Genomic DNA, 27,764 nt, shown 5'->3' with positions numbered 1-27,764 from the left:
ATTTTTCCCAGCATCAGAGGCCTGGGCTCCCACCTCACTGGCTTCTCTATTCCCCACGCCTGCCCGCTGCTGGGGAGCCTGCTGCCTGCCCTGTGGGCCGCTGCTCTGAAGCAGGCCACCTCCAGAGATGGATGTGAGGACACGATGGCACAGAGTGTTTGGTCTGGGGTCGATGGCACATCGCCTGTGCAAAGTCTGAATCCGTGGGTGGTGAGAGGGCGGACAGGAGGAACATAAAAGGGAAAGGGAGGGAGGGACAGTATACAAGGAGGCTGGCAGGATGAACGACAGGGAATCTCCACACTGAAGCAGGGGCCACTGCAAAATGCCCGGGGGAGAGGGTGAGTGCAGAGGGACGTAAACCTGATGGCAGGCAACCCCGTCGGCCTAATGACAGTGGGGAGTCAGGGCAGGGGTTAGACGGGGAGGCTCAGGAGCCAGGGAGCAGAAGTCTCAGCTTAGCAAACATCTCAAGAAGGTAAAGGCCTGGAGGGGACAGCAGCCACCCAAGGTATGCCAGGGAACCGGACCAGAAGCCAGAGGCCAGAGGCTAACTACAAATCTGCACAATCTCGTTGCTGAGATCTTCAGAGGGGCGAGGCTTCCCGCGGAGAGGACGGAAACCAGGCCCGGGAACTTGCCCTATGGTCAGCCCTGTGGAGCCAGCCTGCGCAGCGTGCACGTGGGCTTTCCCTCCCACCGTGCCGCGGGAGTGGGAAGAGTCAGGAGCTCCAGAAAACAATACCACGATGTCTTGGCTCTTCTTAAGCCCTGGGCTGGAGGACATGACTTCACCCAGCCTCACCTCCAGCGCCTCCCACCAGACAAAACCAACTCCCTCCTACCAGACAGGCAGGACCCTGCGCAAGGTTCTTGGATTCAGTATGTGCAGCTAATTCAGCGGGGTAGACACTCTCCAGCTGTTTTCTGGGGGTGCTGACATTTTGGTGTGATGTCAACAGGACATTGGTAGGGAGCAAATGGAGCTAGCCCAAGACAAAGGAGCCCCAGAGTTCCCTCAGGGCCCCAGGTCCTCGACTGAATGCCCTGGGGGTTTTGGCATGAGGAGACTGCAGGGGGTGGGGGATGGGCCTGGGCATCTGGTTCCACCGCCTTCTAAAGCACACCCCCGTCTTCTCGAGGCCACCACCGAATTGTAAGGCTGGTTATGTTGCTCACACACTTGGCCTCTCCTTTCTCAAGGAGTCCGTCCCTAAGATCCAAGAACCTCACCCCGTCCCTGGAGGATTACAACCCACTATCCTGTCCACGTCTTCCCAATGCCAGGCTCCAAACCCACTTTCCTTCCTTCCTCTGTCAAAACCTTTCCTTCTCAGCTCTCCTCAAAAGGAAGCGGATGTGCCCTGAAGCTACGGGACACCTTCAGCCCGAGGACAGCCTGTCTTGTGATGGAACCCCTGCCCTGTAAACAGACTTCAGCCCCCCACATCTCTCCAGGGACCTCTCGTGGGTGGGGTCTGTTCTGCCTGTGGGTACCTGGCCCTGCATACGAAGCCCAGCCTTCCCCACTGCTGATAGCCGAGCCAGCGGATATTCATACCCCCAGGGTTAATCCTGAGTTAGTAGGAGGTGGGTGGTGGTTTATAAAAACCTTGTGTGAGTTCCACATGGGCCCGGTGAGGCTTTCGCTATGTTTGTCACTGTGGTGGGCTTTAATTCAATTTAAGATTTCTGCTGTATACAAGCCCACGGAGGACTCAGGTGGTGCCTTCAACATTCTTCAGAAAAGAGCTTTCAGCTTAGGGACACACTCGGGACACCTCTCCAACCTGCTAATGAGATGTAGACTGTTCTTTCCTTTCCCATTTTGATACTTCTCCAGAGAGAAGTCTCTAGAATAGAAATGCGGTCAGATACTTAAATGACTTGAACACATCTTTAAAGACCTGTAGCTGGAACTCAGTGAGGATCAACAGTATTCAGCTCGAAACGTGACCAGAAACATCTCTTGCGCGACGTTAAGTTTCCTTTCTCAGCCTTCCTTCTGACGTTCTCTCTCTTCCGAACGGAATTCAAACCAGCCGGATAAGTGCCCTTCCCCCAACCCCCAACAGTGTCCAGGGGAACTCTGGAGGGCTGTGACGGGGAGAAGGAGTGTGGACAGAAGGTGACGTGAGAAGCAAGGATGGAATCAGTCTTTGGGAACGCAGACTCCAGTGTACTTCACTGGGAGTTCCCGGATGGCCCCTGTCCTTACTCTTTGCCATACTCCTAGGGGACGCTCGTGGCCCAGGAAGCCTATTTGAGCCCCTGAACAAAGCAAGCAAGCAGAGTCCTGCCCCCGGTCCCAGGTTGGGGGCTCATGAGATGCCCAAGGGAGGGAAGCATGGGTCTCGTGTGGTTCCTGGTGGAGATAGAGTCCCACCTGACCGCCAGGTGAGCTTGACCCCCTCATGCAGGGATGCGCTTCTGCCGGGTCCCGGGGACCCTCTCCTGCCCTGGCCCACAGGAGCACCCGCACTCCCAGCCAGCCACCCCTGCCTGTCTGAGCGGCTGAGGCCTGCCCACCTCCAGTGGGCTGGGTCATGGGCTGGCCTCCTGAGTCCCTCTTCTCTCTTTACCCCTTCCTCCGGGTCTGGTTCCTTCTTCATCCCACAGGCCCACAGAAACCTTACACCTGTTCTTCACGCCCTTCCCTCACTCTGGGGGAAGCCAGCTACAGCTCAGAGGGTTACTTCTCTTAGGTTCGCCCTTTCATTGGCTCAGAGTTCAGACAGAGGGTGGAAGCCCTGCGAGGAATCCCTGGTATTGCTAGGCCTTGGGGAAGGGCTTCTGGAAACGGGAGCTTCGTGGGGCCTCTGAAATCTCAGAGCATGCTCCTCTACTGGATTTGAGCACTGTTCTGCCGTCTGTTCCCCCAAAGGAGACTCTTCTCCATGAATCCACACTTGAAAACTTCTCTGGGCCTTTGATTGTCAAGATCTTCCCTAATTCCCTGCTTTCCTGCAGCTTCTCAGGACAGGCTCCTGTGCCTGCCTCTGCCGCACCCCAGGCCTGCTCTTCCCTTCGCACCCCCTGCTGACAGTCCCCCGGGCTTGCCCTGTGCCCTGGCCCCACACCCCCAGGAGGGGCTGCCCCTCTAGGACGGCTCGGCCCTCTGCAAGCCTAGCTTTGAGCTGGGTGAGTCATTCTGCAGACCTCCACTGGCTGGTCGGTCCCATTGGTCAGGCCTGGATCGCTCAGGGCTACTTCCCACTTCGCTTTGGGGTGATTACCGTAGACTAAACCCACACTAACATTGTACCCTCAGATCTGAGTCTTCTGTTTTCCCCTCCTTCTCGACTTGACCTCTGGTTTCCTACTTCCCCTCACTTTCTTTGGGACACAGTTAAACTTGTCCTTGCAGACCACTCACAGAGCCCCTCTAGGTGGGGTGGGGGCAGCCACTGAGCAAGCTGGCATGTGCAGCTGCCTTGCCCAGAGCCACAGCAGGCCCCAGAGCCAAGGGGGGGGGGACAGACGGGCAGGGGCGGAGGTGATGTTACCAAAGACAGAAGGTGAACCTAAATCTAGCCTGTGCCACGCTGTGTGCCGGCCAGCGAAACTCATCAAAGCCAAAGGAGGAAGCACATGAGGAGGTGACCCGACCGAGCGTTCGGGGCCAGTCAGCCTTCCACGTTCTAGTCTGGCCGAGGCGTGCATCACGCCTTCAGCTCAGAGTTGCCTCCTACTTGGGACATTTCTGAGAATCCCAGCACTATCCATAATCGCTCCCCAGAAAACCTCCTGGAATAGAATGGAATTTCTCCCGGATGACTCACAAAGCACAGAAGGGTCTTTCCTGTACTTGTAAGTGAGGGAGGAGGGGCCGCGGGGTGGCTGAGGGTTGACTGGATGACTTCGGGTTTTCCCCACCCGGGACCCCAGCCCCACCGCTCTGGGGCTCCTGCCCTGCCATTTCCTCATGTTACAGATTCCCGGTGCTCCCAGTGAACTAGCCAGCTGGCCATCCCAATTTTCAGTCTGAATGACTGCCTCATCAGGCGACACGCCAACAGACTTAAAATGCGCCCCTTGCACAGGCATGCACACACACTGTAAGGACGGCACTGCCGACCCTCTCCCCTCCAGCAGAAGGTCACCGCCAGGACACAGCCTCTGCTCTCTGATCCCTCTTTCCAGCCGCCGAGCTCCAATACCCAGTACGGCTGCCCCTGGGACAGGCATCACCGCCGCGGGCCTGAGAAGCTGCACGGAGGTGTGTGCTGGGGCTGGCGAGGGCTTGGCAGGGATGGCACAGGAGAGCAGGTGCGGGAGCTCTCCACAGACAGCCTCTCACAGGCTCGGCCCCTAGGCTTGGCGCAGCACGCGCCGCCCCCCCCCCGCCCGGGGGTGTCGGGCCCTGGGCCTTACCTTCGCACTCTGCACTAAGTCCACATCACGACTGTGACTGTGGCTCTGACGTAGTGTGTTTCTTTAAACTGACTAAGTTATAAAGCAAACCGGTTCGTTTCTAAAGAAACCTTCTCTCTTTACCATATGCAGAATGTAGCATTTGATCCAAAGCCATCGATGGATCTCGATTAAAATTAAAACGTCTTCTTCTGTGTCCCATATGAATCCCCATCTTGGTTATGCCTCTAGGTTACGTATTTTTTACAGCAAACTCTTAGGAAGTCTTCCTTGGAAGACTTTCAGGGAGAGTGTCGGCTACTTCCTGCGCTTGTCGTTTGGGCTGTGAAAGTGCCCCAGAACCATTCTTTCTACGCGCTCAGGCCCGACCCACAGTGTGGAATGAGCTCCGGGCCCTACTTACAATTCGAGGTTTGAAGGGCGGCTTGATCTTCTTCTGCTCCAGGAGCACCCAGTCGATCTCCTTGAAGAATGGGTGCTGCTTGATGGCGTCCTCGCCGTTCTGGGCCGCCACACAGCCCAGGCGCTTGTGCGGGTTCTTGGTCATGAACTGCGGGGAGGAGGACATGACATCATTAGTGACAAAGGCCTGGCAGGGACAGGCTGCGAGGGAAAGATGGAAGTCAGCCAGGGCAACGTCTTTAGCACCCTCTCCCAAGCCTGTTTCCTGCACTTCTGGGGGACTCTGCTCCCCAGGGTCCAATTTTACTCTTGTCTAGAATTTACTATGTGCTAGCCGCCACTCTCAACGTAGCATACGCTATTAACTCATTTCGTCCAAATGCGAGCCTCTGAGGTCTCTTACTGCCCCTATTTTATAAGTGAGGTAACTGAGGTTAACCTGGCCAAGGTCAGACAGCCCACGAGGCACCACGCTGGGAGGAGGGACTCAGGCTGTTACTAACTCCCTGGTTCTCCTCAGGTTCTCAAGTCTTCTCATCAGGGAGATGGAGGTCTGATACACTCACTTACACTGAGAGGTCAACAGTCCTTGCTGAGGTGAGAAAAGAGGACCAGCTATTCAAGCTAAGGTAAATCATCAAAGGCATCTCCTCCACTTCTCCTTTTCCTGGCCCCAGGGCCCCCTCACTTTTTCTTTAAAATTTGAATTTGTCATCTCTAGCATACAATACCCATGTAGATCAATTGATTAAAAAAAACAAGAAAAGGAAAGGATTATGGCTTCTCAATGTTTGGCGGTAAAAAACCACATTGATGTGTTTTATATTTGTTGGCTGACATCTTGTGAGAAGAGCCTCTGGCTTGGGGGAAGCTTCCTGAGATGTAAAAATCTGTATTTTTATCCGCAGCCCTCGTATTTCCCCACACACCCAGGTAAGCTTATTCCTATTACGTGAGTCAGTTCTGATGGCAAATAATCTGAGTATATGTGTACCAAATAACCTTGAAAACAATCCGTGCTGGTAGGTGGAAATATTTCTGCGAGCCCCCCCAAATAAAGGCAGGCGTGTGTGCGTGCATGTGTGCACGCATGTGCGTGCGCTAGAGACAGTTACATTTCATAGCGTCTGCATTTAAGTAAAGGAATTTATTTCCATAATCCAAAGGAAGAAATCTAGGCTGATACGGTTTCAGGCTTCATTAGCAAGAGGGGTTTTCTCGGGCAGGGAAAGTCTCCTGCTGACTCCTGCTGACACCTGCCTGGTGCCCCTGAAGCCAAGGCACATGGACACGCGGCTGGGAGCGACACAGATAAGAGAGTGAAGGGCTGGTGGGCAGATTCGAGGTAGAACGGTACCAACGCACACTTCACCTTCCTGATCTAAAAGTCGCCAGAGGCTACCCTGCTTCAGCACTCTCAATTCCTACCGCCCACAGGATAAAGTCCATAGACTTTGGCACCCAGAAACTTCTCAGTCTGAACCCAGTCTACCGTGGCTGGCCTTTAGTATCCTTTATTCCCCTGGCTGAATGCCCCTGTCCAGTCCCTGTGTATCCTCTAAGAACCAGTCAAAATGCTGCCTCCTCTGTGAAGCCTCCCAAGATTCCCTCCTCTGTAGGTATCTGGGACCTCACGTTTCTTGCTTATTTAAACTACTATTTGCCTACACATCTCTTCCCCTTGGTGAGCTCTAGCAGATAGGAATCAGTCCTGGTTCAGGGCCTGGCTTCTATTGTGCACTCAGTACACTTAAATGACTAAATAGGGGGATGAATGCTGGGCCTCAGAGCACAGTGCTGAGGAAGGAAGGCACTAGGACCAGCACTTACTGTTGCATAGGTTGTGCACTGCGTAACTCAATGATGTAAATGGTCTTCTCTAGAGTTCTGCACCACTTACGTGTAGGTAGCAGCCTTCAGAGACACAGCTCAGTGGCCAGAGTCATGGAAAACCTGGCCTGGCCTGAGAATCAAGGGACAATGTGAGGAAGTAAAGTGTTCCAAGGCCAAGGGAGTGAAGACTCTTCCTCACTTCCTTAGCTCTTCCTCACTTCCTTAGCTCTTCCTGCCCTTCCGCTTCTGGGGGAGGAAGTGTCAGGGCTACTGATAAACACACAGGTTTTAACATCTCAGGAAGCTGCTCCCGAGTCAGAAGTTCTTCTCGCGGGGAAGATGCCTCAGAGACTTTGCCCTCACCCACCAGTGGACACAGGCATAATCTCTAGCTTCTGAATCTCTGTAGGACGAAGTTTCTCAACCTCTGTGCTACTGACATTTTGCACGGGATACGTCTTTGTTGTGGGAATTGTCCTGTGCTTTGTAGGATGCTTAGCAAGTCCCTGGGCTCCACCCACGAGAAGCCAGCAGCAGCCCCCTTCCAAGCTGTGATGGCGAAAACATCTGCGGACATTGCCAAATATCTCCTGGGGTTAGGGGTGGGAGGGTAAAGTCACACCTTGTTGAGAAACACTGCTCTGGGTCATCCAAAAATGAAAGGGCCTCACTGGGGTGCGGGCAGGGGTCCCACCGGTTTGTCGGGCTGGCGTTCAGGGCCCTGGGCAAGTGAGCAGCTCTGCTGGGCTGGTGTTCTGGCTCCTTCGGGTGCTGCCCGCAGGCTTCTCCTGAGCCGGCACCTGACATAGCACCTGGCGCGTAGCCGACGCTCACTGGTATACACTATGAGTGAACACACATTCTTTACTTGCTTCCTTCACTGTTCTCATCCCAGTTGTGACTATGTGTGGATGTATTTTTTTATTTATTGCCCACCTTTGCCTGCTGGACGATGGCTGTTATACTCACCAATACTTACTTAGCACGAGGCGTGATGCCCCTCACATTGGAAACACTCAACAGACAGGTCATTGCATTACTGATGGGGAGGGAGGGGGGGAGGAAAACAAAGGGAAATGGCTGAGGTGAGGGAAAGAAGGAAGGGGAAGAAAGCAAGAGCCGCAGGCGAGAACAGCAGGGTCTGATGTGGCACCTTCCAAAATGTGGCACGTGTGCTCCCAGACACCCACAGAATGATTGGAGGTTTTCTGCCATTTTCCTACAATGATTTATGTTACTTAGCTATGGTAAATGATACGGGTTTCCTGTTTATGACAGTGATACAAAATTTCTTGCTAAAAAACACGGAATTAGGGAAATATCAGTAGATGATTGAAAGAACAAATAAATCATAGTTGAGAGGGTACTCGGATATGGGAAACCTGGTGAATGTAACGTCCAGGTACTGAACTTTGCCGCACTCTAATGGGTGACAGAAGCCAGGACTGGAAGTCAAGGTTCTCAGGCTGTCATCTCCATCCCCCCTCAACCCAGCGGGTCAACTGCTCTGCCTGCTTTCCCGGCATCCCACCTTCCACAGCTTTCTAAGGCGGACAGGGCACTTCATTTACTTGCCCTCGTCCAAGTGGCTTACATTACAGAAATAGCCACTCTGAGCAAGTACTAAGCATCTCACACGTGCAGGACTATCCGCAGGGCTGGGGACCATCTCTCTATCGTGTCTGAATCCAGCACAGCTGCGCAGGCCTTGAGCGGGCCCTTCTTCTCTGATCAGCCCTTCAGCCACAGAGATTCAGTCATGGGCACAGGCGCACGGTGCCCGCCTCCCTCTTGCCCATCAGAGGCTCCAGCAGGAGAAGACAGGCGTGGGTGGCAGGGGAGGAGGCGGTGTGTACATGACAGAGGTGATGCCAGCACGGTCTGGGTTGGCTGTGCTCCCTCTGGAATGCATGAGCACACAGACATGCGCAGAGCTTGTCCCAGTCCCACAGAAAGCAATTCATGCCTCAACTCCCTGCACTGCCCGCCTCTCATTCAGCTGCAGCAGAGGTGGGAGAAGAGAGGCATCCTGGGGGACCAGGAAGGAGTGACAGGGACGGAGGCAGGAGAGGGAGAGAGCTCAGGGGAGCAGCAGCGTGGGGAGGGGGAGGACTCACGGCTTTCAGGATGCTGACAGCCTCCTTGCTGAGCCAGACTGGGTAGAGCACGTCGTCGTGAAGGATGGACTCGAACAGGTCGTCCTCGTTGTCGGCCTCGAAGGGGGGCTGCCCAGCCATCATCTCGTACATCAGCACCCCTAGGGCCCACCAGTCCACCGAGGGGCCATACTCCAACTCCTGCAGGATCTGTTGGGGAAGCGGGCAAGGTCAGGGCCCGCCCAGGATGCCCACCCACAGCCTCCTCTCCGGGCCGCAGGTGCCGTGGGAACTGCCCCTTCATTTCTGGCTTGCTCCTCTGCACAGCGGAGCCCTGGCTCGTATAACTGAGGCTCGGAAATCAGCAAATTCAGGGAAAACTGACTTTGGGAGGCACTATGCCTAACTCTCAACTCTCCAAAGTCAACACTGACAGTCTGTCCTCCTGTGGGAACAGATCTCCGTCCTTTGTTGGAGCAGATGAAGCTCCTGACTTGCACTTAGGACCACATAAAAATACGTGTGCATTTTTGACACTAAAATCCGGGTCAGAAGAGCAAGACGCAGGCTAAGAGAGACACGAGCAAGCTGTAAGTGACTGAGAGCAAACGAGGACGGTCTCACACTGAGCAGAATCTCAGTCTTCTTTAAATTGTGACAATGCTGAATTCACCTGAGCCCTATGTTTTTGAAACGAAACTACACTTAGTAAATCTCCCCATCCTTTTGTGTTCTAACCACAAAGGACGCCTATGCTTTTGGATATTCCGGGAAAAGACCCACCTCCAACGTGCCTCGCGACTCCCACAAAACTGGCTGATGAATCCCTTGTGTACCTGCCTGCGTAAGGCCCAGGCCCCTTCCCTTTATCTGCGACATTCCTCACCAAGGAGGAGAACCTTCTCCCTACTGCAACGGTCCCAATCAAATCATCTCCTCGATCCTCCAGTGTGCTTTGTCTTTGTCACGGGTCACTTCCCTGACCTACACTCTCAGTCTCTCTCGCTTCCTTTCCTCTGACCGAAGACGGAGCGAATTCATTTACGTTAAGTGCATGCACGACGCATGGCTGTGGGATACCCTGCGCCATCAGCTTCCTGCACAATGATGTGCGGGGACCGCAAGTTTACAAACTGAACCATAATTTCAATGTCGGGGAGGAATGTGACCTAAAGAAGCTGCAGGACCTTTTGAAAAGCAAGTCATTGCCCCCAATCCTATTTTTTCTGGAGCACTGGCCATGTGTTACAAGGGAAGAGACAGAAGACTGACTGGGGTGTTTCTCTTCCATCCCAAGTTTGGGGCTACATTTTCTGGGTGATCTTGAGCCATTCGTTTGACTTTCTCGTCACTCGAAGCTCAGATTCTCAGCTTAACCTCCCAAGATTAATTAAGGTGGAAGATTTTAAAAGCATGTTGCAAAATACAAAACTCTAGGTAATTGGTAGTTGGTGTGCAGTCCAAGTTTTCTTCTGTTAGCTTTGGTCTCCACGTATGGAGAGTAGGCAGCAGGTCAATGATACGTATTTGGCTCAGAGTGGAAATAAATGCCGTGCTGGCCCCACTGCTAAGGAAGGGTTTGTGAAGTGAGGTCCCATCCCGTAATTATTTTCTCCTTTTATCAGAGCCAGATTAGCCCTGTGCCCACAAACACATAGGTGAGATGACCTCTCTGGCTTGCTCTCAGCTCTGTAATTCTATGAAGGATCCCAAAAAGTCAAGGCGATAGAGGACCAGCATGGCTGGGTTGCATGTCCTAAAGGGCTGCCCATCCAGGACTTCCCCCAAATGGCAAAAGGGCATGCACGGTCCCTCCAGCTTACAGGACACCCCAGGCAGGTAACTTCTCAGATCACCTGTCTAGAACGAGGCTCTAGCTCAGTTCTCAGACTCCAGGATGGCCAGGGAAGAGGAGACCGAACTGAGTACCAGGACTTTCCCTGGTCTCTTCAAAACACCCTTCTAGAGACTTAAGACTACGGGCTGCTTGGGATTACGTGGAATCATTTTGAAAACAGTAAAAACACACGTGTTTTAGGAATCCTTTGAATTTAGAATGAAAAGAAATGTAAGCAAATGCAGCTAACTTTGAATTATTTGGGGCTGGCAACCTGGTGAGAATCTTTGGTCTCTTACTTAGCCCAGTGGTCAGCACATGCTATCTGTAAGGTCCGGTCTACAGGCTCTGTGGTCCTGAGAAGCCAGTAATGCTGTTCTGTTCCAGAGCCAAAGCCAAAGTCAGTGGCTCCTTCGATCATGAAAGATCTAGCGTCCCACCTGGCTCACCATGGCACTGCTGGTTTCAAGGGCATGGTTATCACCCATCTCCTCCAGAAAGTCTTTCCGGAATTTCCCCAGCTTTTCTCGTATTTTCTCACATCCTAAGACCCTTTCCTGTCCCTTAGAGCTGCAGGCCCTTTCCATATACTACCATGATTTTAGCTACTTTTTCGTGGTCAGTTGTTTTGCCTGGGCATCTCTGAGCCAGCAAAGGTAGGGGCTCTAGCATGCTTCTGGGCCCCCCACCGTGACCAGGCCAATTCCAGCACTCGGGAGACTAGCGGCCACTTATGCCCACTGTGCGTGTCTCGCTGGGTATGCGCCCTTCTCTCCTGAGTTCAGAGGGCTAGGAATGCTGGGGTGGCCACCCTCCAGCCTCCAGGAGGTGGCAGATCTGGGTCCCGTGCCTCCACAGGGTGGCAGGGAGGTGACCTCCAGGTGGCTTATGTGTGCTCAGACAGGATGGCTCTGCAGAAACCACAGAGCGGCCCTGACCACCCTCCCCCAGGCCCACTCCAGAGCCTTCCCATTTGGGGCGGCCTCTTTCATAAAATTCCTTTGGGGCTTGGCCCTAATTTTCTGCTTCTTAAGTGACCTGTCAGCAATGGAGCCGTGAGAAGGGCAAGGCTTCACACGCCATGGGAGGGCATGGGTGTGGTGGCTACCCCCTTGAGCGGCTCAGAGCTGAGGCAGAAGGGCAAGCATCGGGCCTAATGGTGCCAGTCACACCCAGGGCTGGCTGCCATTTCCTGGGGAGCAGGCGCTGGGTGTGTGGAAAGGAGAGTGGGTGCAGTGAGGGCTAGCCAAGGGTGCGTGGTGGGAAGAAAAGCATTAGGGAAGAGCTAGGGCTTCATTAGGTGTCTGTGGTTTCAGGGTTCACCAGAACCTCACAGCCCCTCCTAGCTGAATAGAGGCTTATGGTTTCTCAAGCATTTCCGTGCTCTAATCTCATTAGACTCTCAAAACAGCTTGATGTGGTAGGGAGGGCAGGAAGTGCTCTTCCCATTTGAAAGGTGAGGAAGCTGAGGGTCTAAAACACTGTTGTGACTTGAGCAAGGTCACATGGGGGCATCGGGGGTCCAGTCTAGCCTGGAATCTCAACTCTCAGGACGGTGCTATTCCCGCCCCACCGCACGAGCCAGCAGTGATGATAACGACCCAGTGCCCGTGTGGGCCGGGCTCTGCGCTCGATGCTTTGGAGGCATCATTTCACCTCCCCTCCCCAGTAGCGCTTGCTGAAAGTAGTACTATGTTATCAGCCGTAACTCGCCTACAGAAAGACCAGGACTGCTCGCCGTGTCGAAGGTAGTGCTGACTCTGCATCCTGGGCACAAGGACGGAATGCGAAGGAACAGCGGCCGCGCCTCCTTATACGCCGAGAGATCGGCACTGTTCACGGTGACTCGCATCAACGGGCTGCCTGTCGGGCTGCCTGTCATGAGAGCTGTGTGGATGTTTTGTTCGTCATAAAGTGACTGTTTGCTTTGGGCTGGGTCCTTAACTACTCTGCTGGCCTGTTAACCCTTTGACTCTGGCATCAGCTTACAGAGGACTGAAACCAGGCACTCTGTTGAGAAGGAATGAGTGAGGAAGACAGTAAAAAAGCAGGTCCCAACTGAGGGCCCTCGTTTTTGCTGATTTCTCCTCCAAGATTAAATTCCTAGTGTTCCTGCTAAGGAAGATTGATTGAAATCTCTGCTTTCAGATCTCTTAGAAGGTAAAGGTTCGAAAGGGAATTCAACTTTTTACTTACCATCCTCACGCATCTCCTTGGGCCCCCCAAGTCTTGTCTGGTCTGTGAAGTCTCTGAACTGTGCTTCCCGCACTCTCTGCCTTCTGAGCCAGACTGCTGGTGCCCAACTTCTTCCCGGCACAGGTCTGAGAGACCCGGACACCCTCCACCAGAAAACTCTTAGTGGGTCTACAGATCCTCTAGGATAAAGGTCACTTCCTTTGGTCCTCTTTCCTAATTTTATTCATAACTGTGAGCATTAAGAACTCTATGTTCTAGCTATACTATTTTCCTTTCCTGAATGAAGGCCAAGAATATTCTCATCCCTTCATCTTTGCTCACATTGGAGTGTCACAAGTTCAAATTCACGTATTCATTCAACAAACCGTTACTAAGAGCCCGATCTGTGTGCTGGATCCTGGGAGTAACTCAGAAACACAGCCCCTGCCCTAAAGGATTCAGAGCCCAGGAATCCTGAACCTCCTGTGCTGTCCTGCCCCCACCCCAATCCCCCTGGTTGTTTTCAGGAATGTTCCCCCCAACCCCCCGCTACCACCAAAGTTAGTCCTACTGATTCTCAACAACTCAGGTCGTCTACCAGGTATTCCAAGAAGCCTTCCCTTATCCCTGAGGATACCACCTTGTCTCTTGTATCTATTTATTCTGCTTAATACCCAGAAGCTCTTTTAGGAGAGTGAGGAATGCTCAGTCAATTCTTCATCCTTTGTGTCCAGCAGGGGCTCAAACAATGCCCACCGAAAGGAAATGCAATGGTACTGTGCTAACGAACACCTATGCACCATGGGCAGTGCGTATGGGGGGGCTATCTCCTTCCCGTCTTACATGGTCAGAACCCTCAAGGACATTTTTATTCAGCATGTATGATACACTTTGTCTTAAATCTGAATCATATCACACTAGGTATCTCTCAGCCTCGGCAAGATTGGCTTGAGAAATGCGACGCTGATAAGCACTTTATGATGAACAAAACATCCAAACGACTTCACGAAAGGCAGCCCCGTCGGTCAGGTCCCCAACGAACATCTCTGATCTAGATTTATAACAAGGCCCGCTTTCCTCTTCCTCCTCCTGCTCGATCCTGTGCACCTGCCGTGCAGAATCGCCACTGTGCTAGAAATGGCATAGGCTTCCCGGTATTACTGCAGGTACATTACAGCTGCTGAAGCTAACTGCCACCTTCGTCGATGGCGCTCCTGTATTCTGGTTATTAAGAAGTGAAGACAATGAGACAAGTCTACGAAGTTCTCTTGGTCCTAGTCCATTGGTAGTTCTGGACTATGATGGAAGGGTAAGGCCCAGCAAGGCTCTGGCCCGGTGTGGGGAATGACCTGTTGCTCACAGCTGGCCCATTATCTCCTCCATCACCACCACTGCCTTATGGAGAAATCAGTAAGCCTTCTACCTTTCCTCCTCTCCCTCCTCCCTTAGAATCTCTCCTGGTTTTCTAGAGTCTGCCCCCAGCACCACTAGGGGACCTCAGTGCAAGGGAATGGACCCCACCTCAGCCCTGGCAGAAGAAGGTGGCCCTCCATGCACCGTCTTACCTCGGGCGCGATGTAGTCAGGAGTTCCGCAGAATGTGGTGGTTGTGACACCATTCAGAATCCCTTCCTTGCACATCCCAAAGTCGGCCAGCTTGCAGTGACCTTCTGCATCCAGAAGGATGTTGTCCAGTTTCAAATCCCTGCAAGATGGGCCAGAACCACATGATTAATGCTTCAGCCATCCCAACAGGGTCTTCCTGAGTTGGGAGAGATGTGCACATCTCGGGGAAATCTGCTACAGGAAGGAAAGCCTTTGAGGAGGCTTGACCTGCTGGCAACCAACCTCAGTCCAGGGCTCTCGCCCACACTGGCCAACCCCCAAAGGTGCCTCCATTCTTCCCAACGTGAGGGAGGAGCTTCAGCAACACCTGGAATATCTCAAGACTGCTGCGGTCTAATAAAATCAGTAGTTATTTACTGAAGCCCTACTGTGTGCTGAAATCCACATTATTTAGACCTTGACATGAGAGGAAGAAGCAACTCATCCCCCTTCTTTCCTGAGTTAACCACAGGGATCAGCGGAGGGACAAGACTCACACATACTAACATCAATGACTCGGCCGGAACCACGTAAGCATCAGACGTTACTTTACAGGACACTGACTATGGGAGCTATCGTGTCATGGGGAAGGCCACTGCCGGCTGGTGCAGGCTGGGAGGGCATCAGGACAAAGTGACTCTCAGGAGAAGCTGGAGAGGTGGTTAGGTTTGGAGAGAGCATGAAGGAAAAAGATGGGAGGGAAGGGAAAGCCCATGGGGTGGGTGCCAAAGGCAGTGATAGGACCAGAGAATTGGGCCCTGGTGAATGGTGGGGCAAGACAGGCATGTTGAAACCAACCCTGAAAAGCCTAGAATGCAAGAGGAGTTTGGAATTCATGCTGAGGACAGTGGGAGACCTGCCTGCGGGAGCATGAGCTATGTGCAAGATCAGTCTTCACAGGGCAAGCAGGCAAAGGGGGTAAGGCTCTGGGGACAGCAGGGAAGATAAGGCTGGTGGCAACAACCAGGCCCTACAGAACCTGGGTGGTTCTGCACAATGAGTGAGCACCACGGGGGATGGTGGGGGGCCATGCTGGCCTCAGCCAGAGCAGATCTCTTGCTTTACAGTTCGGGGTTCCCCGTAAGATCTTGTATAAAATTTGAAGCTCTGGGTAAGAATCCCCCTACCAACCGAATCTGCAAACCCCACACCTGTCCCATAGAAGGACCCAGATTGTCAGAGGGAGGTCCCCACCCTGGACCTCCCTCAGCAGCCACTCTGGGCAGGGCTGGTGACGGGGGGGGGGGTCTTTGCAAAGAAGGCCCGTTGCCCTGCACACAGAGCAAGAGGGGCCTTTCTCACAGGCCTGCGGGCGTCTGGACTTGAGCTCCAGCCACCATCAGGAATCCAGGCCTGAGTGCAAAGGTGGGGCAGGAAGCACTTCAGGGCCTGCCTGCTTTGCACCCGCGGCCCCGTTTCCGCTTACAGCTGGGACTTCTTGAGAAAAGAGAAAGCTCATAAAATATGCTATTCTAAGCAGATGCTTGTGAACTACAGAAAGAACAGTGAGCCCAACCAAGCCGAGCCCCTGGGACCGGGCTCCCCGACCTCCCCGCCGGCCACTGTGTGTGGTCAAGGCTCAGCTCCGGCCCGGGTGGGAGGGAAGGGAGAAGAACATGGACTTGGGCACGGGAGGCCTGGGTTTTAATCCCTAGGGTGGCACGGTCCAGGTGAAGTCACCTATCGAACTGGGATGACACATCCCTGCTTGTCCGAAGGGTTGAGATAGTGTGGAAGTAGCAGGCCTTTTTAGTGTTACACCCACATCCTCCACGAGGACGGAGCTAGAGGGAACTGGGGGTTCTGTCTGCCCACCTGCAAACGTGGGAGTCATTGAGAGGCGAACCTGTGTGCCCTGCTGAGTTCCAGCCCTTTCATGCTCCCTGATCGAGGGCTGCCTTGCCCACATGCACGCACGGTGATTGCCATGGCAACACGTGTACTAGGAACAGCAATAACAAATGTGTGGAAAGCACCTCTGTGGTCTGCAAACCGCATTCATGCTCTGAACAACAGCGAGGGTTCAGAAGAGTGTGCTGTGCTATGACCGTGGCAGCAGTAAGTAGACGTAAGCCGGAAGCAGGTAGGTGACTTCTGAAAGGTGACGAGGAGGTTGACTTCACTGCGATTTGAAGTCCTTCTCCCCTCCCCAGCCCCTGCTCCAAAGGCTGGTGTTCCTGCCCCATTCACCACTCCTTCACCTTCCTCCCTTTGAGTTGGTGGACTTCTTCCAATGTCGGCCACCAACCCTGATTCGAGAAAGGACCGACGTGCTACCTCTCAAAGCCCTCTCTTTTAAAGCTTTGTCGGCAGGGCGCACTCTGCATCGTATGGAGTAGATTTGGAAGATTGCAACTTGCCCTTCTGAAAGTTCAACTCAGCATTTCCTTCTGCTCAGGATTCCCACTCGGGGCAAGAGAAGGTGGAATGTCTTCCTTCTCCCCATCTTCTGCTCTTTGCCTGCCCCTGCTCTGACCCAGGTGCACACTGTCCCCTTGCTTCCTGCCCCCTCTTCTCCCTGAGGGAAGCAGCTGCCCCCCCCAACCCACTGAAGCCCCAGGGGGTCCAGGGGGCCCATGAGGGCGGAGCATGTTCTGCCAGTAGCACACAGGCTGCTGTCCCTCTGCTGTGGGAAGGGAGGCCCCAGGCCAAAGCACATCTTCACACAGTCCCACCGAGGATGCCAGAAATCCTGCCACTACTCACCTCCTCAAATTTCCCCTCTGTCTGTATTTCTCTAAAGCCCAGCCTCCCCATACAAAACCAAGTCCCATGGAAGGGACAGTGACTTATGTTCCTTTCCTCAGTGAAGGGGAAGATGAGTATAGCTGGAAAGTCCCCTGGGGGCCAGAAATGCCATTATTAAAACTTTATTCCTCTAGGAGTCTTCAGTCTCATTAAAAAGAAAAATACCCCCATGGCTGGGACCAAACCAATCTGGTGCTGGGCTCTCAGTGAGTTCCTGAGTGGGGGTTTCAGTGGAGGCGAGAGCCAAGGCCGCCCAGGGCCATGCTTGCTTGGGCAGAGGAAAAGAGAGAGGACATCCATCTTTCCCTCCAAGGGGGTTAGGGGACAAGGGCTGCTGAAGGACGGTGGTGTCCCTGAAATTCTGCTTGCTGCACAGCTAGCTGAGGGTGCCCCTCTTGGTTTTCCCTCCCTCTTCCCTTAGCGGCACTGCTGCCCCAGGACCCCCGACTTTCAACTTCCCGTTCCTGCCCCAGGATCTCCCCACCTGTTGGCTTTTAGTGCTGACTGTTCACAAGTTGTCTCTAAAGCCTCCCAGGAAGATCAGGGACACTCATTTCTCAGCCTTGCCAGGTCCGAGGCCCAGCCCGCAGGATAGGGGTCTGTGGGCTCTTCTCCTTCTTGGGCGCTCCCCCGGGGCTCAGGTCAGGGGCTGGGCATGTAGTAGGTGCTCACTGAACTTGTGGACTGAGGGACTTCTGCCTAGATGTTAATCCCCATCAGTCCTCAAATACAAGGACAGGGTACTTTTGAGGACCGGAACATTTTTAAAGGAATGGGGTCATTTTTTTAATAGAAAAAAATACAGTAAAATCATTTCCCCTCTATATGAGTCAAATAGGACTAGTTTTTACTTATTCAATTAATAGTTTCATTCAATTTTTTTCAATAGGTAATACCTTCATGTTTCTAAAACCCAAAGCGTAAAAGGACATATAGTAAAAATTGTCCCTCCTGCATCTCTTCTCCAGATACCACCATCTCCCCCTACAAGCAATTGCATTTTATTCACTCCTTGTGTATTGTCTCGGTCACACTTTCTGCATAAATAAGAACGTGTGACTATTTTTTCGTGTCCCCCCTTTTAACTAATTGGGAGCTTACTACCTGCAATCTTTTGCACTTTACCTTTTCTGCTTAATATGTATTGCAGATCTTTCTGTTTTGGCATATCAAGAGGCTCCTAATTCTTTTTTATGGCTGTACAACACTCTGCCATATTTATTAGGGGACATTTAACTTGCCTCCAGTATTGTGCTATTACGAACAGTGCTGCTGTGAATAAGCTTATAAATATATGAAGGTAATTGTACAGATTTTCTAGAAAAGAAATGTCTGAATCTAATAGAACAGGAATGTGGATTTTGATGGCTGTTGCAAACTGCCCTCCTTAGAGCTGAAGGATTTACACTTCCATCAGCAGTATGTGACGATGCCTTCTTGCCAGCATGGTACGTTATCGAGTTTCTGGTAGTCTGAAAAGTGAATGCAGTATCTCGGTATATATTTCTTTTAAGATTTTTTTTTTTTAAGATTTTACTTATTCATTTGAGAGAATGAGAGAGCACAAGCAGGCAGAGTGGCAAAGGGAGAAAGGCAAGTGGACTCTCCCCGCTGAGCCGGTAGCCCCATGCGGGGCTCAATCCCAGTACCCTGAGATCATGACCTGAGCCTAAGGCAGAGGCGTAACTGACGAGCCACCCAGGCGCCCCTATCTTGGTATATTCTTAGGTTTCTAAGTTTGAGCATTTTCTCATATATTTAAAAGGTGTGTGTGTGTGTCTGTGTGTCTGTGTATGTGTGAACTGCTGCCATTTTTCCTCTATAGTGTGTTTCTTACCGTTTTTTAAAGAGCTTTTTCTATATTAGGAAATGAACTTGGAGTGGTATAAGAATTGAAAATTCTTGTCCCAGGTTAATTTTTGACATTGCTTATGGTGGTTTGTTTTATGGTTTTTGGATTATACATCTTAATTTGAAATGCTCTACCCATGTCAAAGTTATAAAAGCATTCTCCCAAGGTCTCCCCTGTACTTCGATGCTTCATTTTATACATGCAAGGCTTTGACGTGTTTGGAATTCGGCCTGATAAAAGGTGTGAAGTAGAGATTCAACCGTGTTTCCAACCCCATATGTTGGATAGTTCATCTTCTCCTCATTGACTGAAACACCACCTTTTTCAAATACTGGTCCCAGCTCCCCGTGTATTTGGACTTATGTCTGTGCTCTTCATTCAGTGATGCTGATCTATGTCACACGTTTGAAATTACTGTAGGTTTATGATGCATTTTAATATCCAGTAGGGCTGGTTCTCTTCTTCTTTTTCAAAATTTCCTGGCTACTCTTGTTTATTTTTCCATATGAACTTTAGAATCATCTGTCTTGTTTTAAAAAAATCCTGGTGATGTTTTTATTGGGAACATGTCTAAAGTTATAAATTAACTCAGAGAGAATTGATATTTTTATGATGTTGAGTCTTCCTATCCAATAACATTGTTTGTCTTTCTATTCATGAAAGTCTTGTCTGTGTCCTTTAGGGGCATTTTAAAGTTCTCTCCTATAGATCTTGGGCATTTCTTGTTATATTTAACGGCAGCCTACTGGATGTCCCTATACCCATTCTCATTTTCTTCCCAGAGATCCTGAATGAGGACATAATGCCTGGAGGCCTACAGCCACCTTCGACCATAAAGAAAAGGACTAAACCCCATAAATGGTCACTGGACTTCCCATCTCCAGATAATACTCATATGAAAAAAAAATAAACTTGTATCTTATTTAAAGCACTGCTGTTTAAAGCACTCTGGGGTTTATACGATAATCACAGCTAAATCCACTTCTGAGGAATCCAAGTTGTTATTTTTATATTTTAAATTCCTATTGTAAATGGGGTCTTTTCTTCTATCATATCCTTTATCTGGTTGCTTATGTATATACTAGTTATTGACTTCTACTTATCATTTTATGCTCTGCCACTATATGAATGTTCTTTATTTTTGTAAAGGAGTTTTCCACAGTTGATTTTCCTGGATTTTACAAATTATTTGTAACTGGTGATCATTTTTACTTCCTTTTTTACTGTTTACATTTCTAACTTATTTATGCCTGATTGTGTTGGTTAGAACCTTAAGAACAATGCTAAATAACAATGATGATAGTGTTTGGTAGTCTTTGATTTGGGGAGTCTCTGATTATGGTAAGGGCATTTCCCCAGGCAGAATGCCTTTATCATAGCCCCTGCCACTTGGAACCTGACTGAAGGCTACCTTACTGTGTATTCTCCACTAGACTGAGGACTTACGAGAACTTCCATGGAAACTCCCTTTCTCCCCAGCTTCCAGAGGTCCCAGTGAGCGGTGGGGAAGATGGTAAGGAACAGGCTATGCAGGGCCCCTCTAGTCCTGGGTTTCTTTCCCTTGGAGCTGGACTGACAATTGCAGCTGGCTAATTCTTTGTTGTGGGGGGCTGTGCTGTGTATTGTAGGGTGCTTAGTAGCAATGGTGACCTATACACTAGATGTTATTATCAACAACCCCCACTCCCCAGCTGTGACAATCCAAAATGGCTCTAGACACTGTCAAATGTCTCCTGCAGGACCGCTGGTGGACAACTACTTCTCGAAGTCTTAAACAGCGATCAAGGCTGCAAGATGGTCCAGATCATTAAGCCAAATAGGGATTTGAGAGCAAGGCTGTCAGGAAAGGGTACATCTGCCTGGAATGTCGTCTACCATTTTATCTTGGGAGACACCAGCCCTGCTGGTATTTGGTACCATCGACCCCCTTTTTTAAGCATCTTAGGCAATCGAGGCTCAGGAAAGGTAAGTTGCTCGCCCATGCTTGCATGGCTGGTAAGAGGCAGTGCTGGCCCTACTCCACCCAAGTGCCCATGACCACCTTTCAGAGCAAATGTAAGATCCGTGAGCTCGAAATGGCTATCTGCTGATGGGACACAAATTCCTTTGCCTTAAAAAAGGAGGGCTTCGTGGTGAGAAAGGGAATATAGAGGCCCAAAGGTCATAGTCACTGACAGGGAAGCAGGGAAGGAATAATTTAGGGAACGATGGGATAACCAAGGCTCCCTTGAGGTAGGAACACAGATCACTTCCAAAAACTCAAAAGATAGTCAAGAAAATCCCAAATATGTTTGAGACTCAATTTCCTTATCTGTAAAATGGGGATAATATTGCCATGATTGAATGATGTAATCCACGTGAAAGTTCTAACATCAGTGCCTGATACACGGTAGTTACTCCAGGAGTAACTAACGGTCTCTAACAGTCTCCTAGGGTCTCTGACAGTCATTTCTTAAAATGCACATGCCCTGTGGGGGCAGGTCAGTAGGTCCCTAAAGACTCTTCAATATTGGAGAGACACTTACTGCTTCCTAGTGTGTATAAATGACAGACTCTGTGGGATGAAGAACAGGGAGCATATGTAACTATCACACAGGGGAAAAAGTGTCAAAGAATACTTGAGACTGAAACTTGTAGTCCAGCCCGGGGAGAAAATCATGGGTTCCTTTCCCCTGGGCCTGGGGAATGATACCTTGCAGCCAGGGGAACACCAGTGCCCCAGGGGAGAAAGCAAAGAAGGGTGGGGTGGTTTAAGGAGGAGGGGTGGGGCAGCACAGGGTCACCCATCAGGACTGATGTGACAGCTTCCAGACCCTCAGCAACCTTCCCAGGCCCTTGTGCAGAGCCAGGGAGCAGCTGTCCTAGCACCGGGAATCCCTGTGCTTTGCGGCTCTCTGGGTGCTATCACACACCGTATCTGTCTCCCAACACCGGCCCTGGGCAGGAAGGGCATCATCATCCCCAACTTGTAAAGAACTAGGGGGTGGGACTGGGGGGGGGTGCCCCAAGCCTCCTGAGGTGAGCAGGGACCTGAACAGCAGAAGCTGGGTGGAGTCCTGGGCTCCTCCCACCGCACGTCAGCCATCTTAGCTCAAAAAAATCCTCCTCCCCTACTTGTAAAATTGTACTTTCCCAATGTCATAGATTTCCCCAGAATAACAGCCAGAAAACTCACCTGGAAACCATGGGCATTTAACGAAGGGTTGGCACCCCGGAGACCCTTCACACATAAGAAAAAATTGAAAAAAATTTTTTTGCTTGACTTGAAAACTCACCCCAAAGGAAGAGACCCATCTGTCCCTGTCTTCTTCACCCAGGCTCTCCATTTTTAATGCCTTCATTTCCCTGGTACGCTCACTGGTAGATTCCTCTAGCATGGTAATTCCTCAAAGCTCAGGCCCCAACAGCCACACAAACGACAGCGCATTCTTCCATTTACTTGAAGATAAGAGATTAGAAAGATTACTTCTCAGGATGCCAAGTATTTGGATCACCAGAGAGCAGGCCCTCGGGGGAGGTTATGAAGAAACGCTGCTTGTTTTTAGACAAATAGTGGAGACTAGCACATGATTGTGGTTAATCAGATGAGAATACAGGCTCTTCGGGCAGATGTTGCTTCACAAATTGAACCATACATTCACGAGAAAGACAATTTTCCCCTTCAATGTAACACACTCCCCTTGACACTGGGGCAAATGCTGGTGACTGGCTGCTGTCCTTCCTCCTGGCTCCCTCTGTGGTGGCCGCCCCCCAGCACCCCCCGGAACGCCAGATCACTCCAGTGCCACCCCGGGCCAGGCAGAACCACAAGCACGAAGCCGAGGACAGTGCACCTCCCGCCTCTGTCAAATAGAAAAGCATCATTTGCTTCAGAGCCGAGGTACATGATGTCAAAATTTGCCATCGCTGTGCTGATACCTGAGAGTCAGTGGCAATGTTTCACTCGGGGCCAGTCTGCAGGGAAATCTCAGAGTCCTTATGGGAAAAGCTGAATCGTTTAGGGACAAAATAGTTAACTACCATTTTGGTTCTTTCCAAATGCTTTTGTACGCTGGCTCAGTCTAAGTCTTTAAATGCATTATCTCATTTAATCCCACCAACAGCCTAGGGACGTGGTAGGACTACTAACCTCCTTCATTTTAAAGATGAGGAAGAAGGGCCTGAGGGGCTATGCCCCTGGCCCTGGATACACCGGTGGTGAAAGACATAGTTGGTTTGCCTGATATCAACTCCCATGCTCTGAATCACTTTGCTATGTTGCTTGCGGGGCGGGGGGTGGGGTGGGGGGGGCGGCGGGGGTGGTGGAGATTGTATCTACGCTCCTGCCCTTCTGTGGGATTGAGAGCATAGGTGTTGCTGTTGGGGTGATGGCTGTTTTGGACTCATGGCAAGGTGGACAGAAGATGTAACTGATAAGCTAGGCAATGCTGTTCTGACCAAACTGATGACCCCTGGTCTGGAGAGAGCAGACCTTCAGCTACCATACTGACGGCTGGAAAGCCGAGGTGTGAAACGGTACCCCTTTCACAGCCAAAACAAACAGCCTGGGGCTGCACCTGGACATTAAGACTTGGAATCCCTGCACAATAATTTATCTGACTACCGAGGTTGTCTCCAATTACTTTTTTTTTTTAAAATCCACAGCAGCGAAAGCAAATTCTTATGCTTGATATACCCACAGATAATATCCTGACCTCTACTGACAGGAAATAGGCCTTGAGTTGTGTCCCCAGCGAGTGCGATGGGCCCCTCTGACCATCATGACATTTATGCCGAGCCCCCCATTCCTCCCCAGGCCGTCAATCAGCATGTACTTAGAAATGGCTATTTGGGGCCTGGTCAGTATACAGACTGGGCCAAAGACAGCAATGGCCTCAAGCAAGTCACTTCTATGAGCTCACTGTCCTCAAATATGAAAAAAGACGGCTGGATGAGCTAGTCCCCAAGGACCCCTCTCGTCTGAGATCCTGGGAAGCGAAGGCAGCTGGAGCCCATGAAGTCTGAACTCGCCGTGCTGGCTGTTGCACACCCAATGTTCCCCTTTCCGCTCTGCAGCAAGCCTCTGCCAGCAGGCATTTTCACACAAAACGTAAATCAGACGATACTCTCCTGCTTGCATTCTTCAGGGGTGCCCCACAAACATGCTTCCTGGTGTGGTGTGCGAGGTGCTTTGGGGTCTCCACCAGCCTGGACTGTTAGCTTCCTCCCTCATCGCACCCCCTCCTAATCCAAACCTGGGCCTGTGGGCCTTGGGTGCTTCCCAAGCGTCCGAGGCTGTCTCCTGTCTCAAGGTCCCGGCACAGGCCCCGCTATGAGGATCTGTCTTCCACAATGGACACCCCAGGAGGGTGGGGCCTGGAAGCCCCCAGTGTCCGATCCTTCCTAGCATGCTGGTCACAGGATGAAAGAACCAGGGAGTGGGGAGGGGAATTGGTGAATCATGGCCCCGGGCAGCCAGGCGACCCGAACAAATGCTTTCAGACACCATACGGAACTATTAAAACATATTATTAAACACTGTTAAAACCAAGGCCAAACCATCAGAGGCAGCTGAATCTGGCATCCTCTTGTACCCTCCAGTCCATTCTCCTGTCACACTCAGGAAGAACCCCTCCGCTAACCCCAGCAGCTTCCATGGCAGTCAGAGTGAGCCCAAGAGCTTGCTCTGGCTCTCGAGCTGGCCCTCCTCCCCCTTTTGCCACCACCTCCCTGTCTTTCTAACACAGGGTCAGGGGTGTCCAACAGCACTTTCCTGCCTTGAGACCTTTGCCACATGGCTGTTCCCTCTCCCTGGAGAAGAGACCCTTTGTCATTAAGGTCTATGCCTCGACCCCTCTTCCTCAGGGAGGCCCCTCACTGGCCACCCTGTCTAAAGCAGCCCACTGCCACTCTCCCCCCAATGATCCTTCCCTGAATCTCAGTCACCTCGGTCATTCCCTTTGTGGCAATTACCACAACCTGCAAGGACTTTGCTTGTTTATTTCCTTGAGTATATGGTTTCCCCCACATGAGCTCCATGGGAACAAGGACTGCACCTTCGTGTTCCCAGCACGGTCCCCAGAGCCCTGCAAAGTGCCTGCACTCACTGCTGGTTGAGTGTCCGGGGGAGATGGATCTGTATTAAGTCCACTCCAGTGATGGTCTAGTTAACGGCACGATTACAAATCCTAATGCCTCCATTGCCTAGTTGGACCTAGTATGTAACGTTCCACTATATTTATGGCTGCCGCTCAGGGTCTGCTTTTCGTGGTGGGCCTTGAGGACACCGAGAGAGAAGACATGGTCCCTGTCCTCAAGGAGGGGTCTGGAGGGAGAGGTGGACCCAAGGCCAGAGCCCTAGGGATGGTAAGTTCTACACTGGAGGGACAAACAGGACGCCGCCACTGCCCTTAGAAGGTAAGAGCTGCCGGTCTTCTTTTTTTTTTTTTGGCCCCAGTGATTTGCAGCTCAAAATCTAGCCAGCATTCTGTCATCGCAAAAGGGCCACTCCAGCTAAAGGACCAAGAGTAACCTTTCTGGGGGTGTGCCTGGAGCCTCACGGAAGTGGACTATAGCCCCTCATTCCCGAATTCCCAGACAGGGAGGCCATCACACCACTCTTCAAGGTCAGGGCGAGAAGCTGCCTGAACTTGTAAGTATAGGCCTTCCTCGTCCAGCCGCACAAGGAGCCGCGTGCTAGAAGAGTGGTCAGCACCTCGCAGGTCACCTCTGCCCAGATAAAGAGCTGAGGAAACACAAATGTAGCTCTGCTGCAAGTTGAGGGGGATGTAGGGAAAGCACGTCTTCCTGCAAAGGGAGGGTCACCCGAGTTACTTGGAGGATATCAGAGGCCTCATGCGAGGCCAGGGAGCTGAAAATGCACTGACCTCTGAAGGGACAGAAAACAGATTTTATTATTCTTAAAAAAAGAAGTATTACATTTGTATTTGTTTAATTTGGCCATAGAAGGTATTTGCTTTAAGACTGTGTGGTGCTCTTCAGCCGATCAGAAATGTGAATGCACGCGCGTGCGTGTGCACACATGCCGCTAAGGACAGCTATAGGGCTGTGCTTGCACCCCCACAGCTGCTCGTGGGCGCAGGCCTGCAGCCAACGGAGGAAGAGAACACACAGGTCCACGAGGAGGAGGAGGCAGGTGAAGGAGATCCTTTTCTTTTTCTTTCTTTCTTTTTTTTTTTTAATCAGGGGGCACAAAATCTGGTGGAGTTGATAGAACAGGCAGCCTCTGTCACTCCAGCTGATGAATATTTCCTGGGCAGCAACTATGCACCAGGGAGGTCCTGGCTGTGGAGCGAGGGCAGGGGTCTACCGTTACGTCAGCTCACACACGCTGGGTCTGCGGTGACTTGGAGACATCTACATGGATGTGCCAACCGGGTAGTGACAGATGAAGATTTGGGCTGGAGAAATAATGAGCGTGGCTGAAACAGTCTGAGCAGAGAAGCAGGCCGAGACTGGTCTGTGAGCAAGCCCAGTGTTTAATGGGACAACCAGAGAGGAAACTCAGGAAGCCCAAGGAAGCCCAAATGTCCACCTGAGGCTCAGCGAGATAAAGGCACTTGCCCTTATTTATATTGATATTTTCTCTTTATGCTTCGATATTCTGATTTAGAAATAATAATGATAATGACGGTGGTGATGATAAATTGTATTTTTCAAGAAAACACTTGCCAGATCAGTAGAGGTGTCATGTGCCAGGGTTGGCCCGGTGAACAGCTCTAGGACAGAAAAGAACTGTAGACTTCAAATCCACCAACAGGAGGAAGGGAAGGGAATTCCAGAATTCCGCTTAGGGAAAAAAGAAAAGAAAGCAACAACTCTGCAGTGACACTGGGAGCTCTGCCAGTTAGCTAGTGGGGGAGGGGGGTGGGGGGCACAGCTTCAATACCACGTCTCAGACCCCGGCTAGGGGGGGCCTCCATCCCTTCTAGTGGTCACCGGCTTACCCCATCTCTGAGTTCAGCCTGAGTCATCCGCTGCCTTTTATTTAACCCTAGGACCATTCCTAGAACAGGATTGGATTTTCTTGATGTCATTCAGCTGAAACTCGGCGTGCCGTTCCTTCCCCAACTTTGCTGGCAGTCACCGGCTGCATTTATTCTCACACTAGAGCAGGCCGTTTGGCCACAGATGTGGATGAAAACAGTAGTAGGTTATGTTCAGTGGAGAGAGGTTCTTAATAAAGGTTGGGAAAAATGATACCCAGCTTTCAAACAGTCTCTTTCATTATAATCAAGGTCACGGAAGGGTACTAAGGGCATGCAGTATACACACGGAGCAGAGAGGACCCTCAGATTTAGCATTCACAGCTCTCCTATTCTTGAGCTACCGTGAGGGTGCGTGGCAAGTAGCAATTTCTACTGATCTGGCTCTGAATGAAGCCAGTATGTGGTGTAAGCCAGCTGGCCAGAGACAGTGAGGAGGTCTGTGACAGGTATAGTTCTCAGCCAGAAAGCAAGTGACCTGGACAAATTCAACACAAAAATGTGCAACTTGGTGGTGGTTCAGCTCTCCACATATCCTATTCTGAAATAAATCATGACTTGGGATTTATTTTAGCAAGTGCTGTGGCAAAAACTAAACTTCAAAGGAAACTGAAAAGGTAATGAACATGTGCTGTGAGGATGTGCTCTCATCATCTCCCTATACAGCCACAGCTCTATGCTATGGTAATCGTACTCTACACCTCGTGACGCACACTCCATTATCTATGTGCTTTATTACACACGGAAAGTATACAGTGTTGCTAGCACAGAGACAAATCAACATCCACAGACACAGATATATGCAGAGATGTTGGGAGTTACGCGTCGCCTGTGTATATACAATGAAGTATGTATGTA

At 51.2% G+C, this 27,764-nt stretch overlaps 1 protein-coding gene across 1 annotated transcript in view; it reads right to left on the bottom strand.

Annotated features, from left to right (window-relative positions):
- The window catches only part of PRKCE (protein kinase C epsilon), a 480,453-nt gene that overhangs the window by 21,864 nt on the left and 430,825 nt on the right, over positions 1-27,764 (bottom strand). The window contains exons 12-14 of the mRNA XM_002912411.4: positions 14,283-14,421; positions 8,727-8,915; positions 4,778-4,924 (exon numbers count right to left, since the gene is read on the bottom strand). Of these exons, the coding sequence (XP_002912457.1) occupies positions 4,778-4,924; positions 8,727-8,915; positions 14,283-14,421 (475 nt within the window). The remainder of the gene's footprint in view (positions 1-4,777; positions 4,925-8,726; positions 8,916-14,282; positions 14,422-27,764) is intronic.

Source organism: Ailuropoda melanoleuca, chromosome 4 (assembly GCF_002007445.2).
Source record: "Ailuropoda melanoleuca isolate Jingjing chromosome 4, ASM200744v2, whole genome shotgun sequence".
In the NCBI taxonomy this organism is placed as follows: Eukaryota; Metazoa; Chordata; class Mammalia; order Carnivora; family Ursidae; genus Ailuropoda; species Ailuropoda melanoleuca.
The sequence above is the reverse complement of the archived record's forward strand: the minus strand, read 5'-3'. Positions and strand labels throughout refer to the sequence as shown.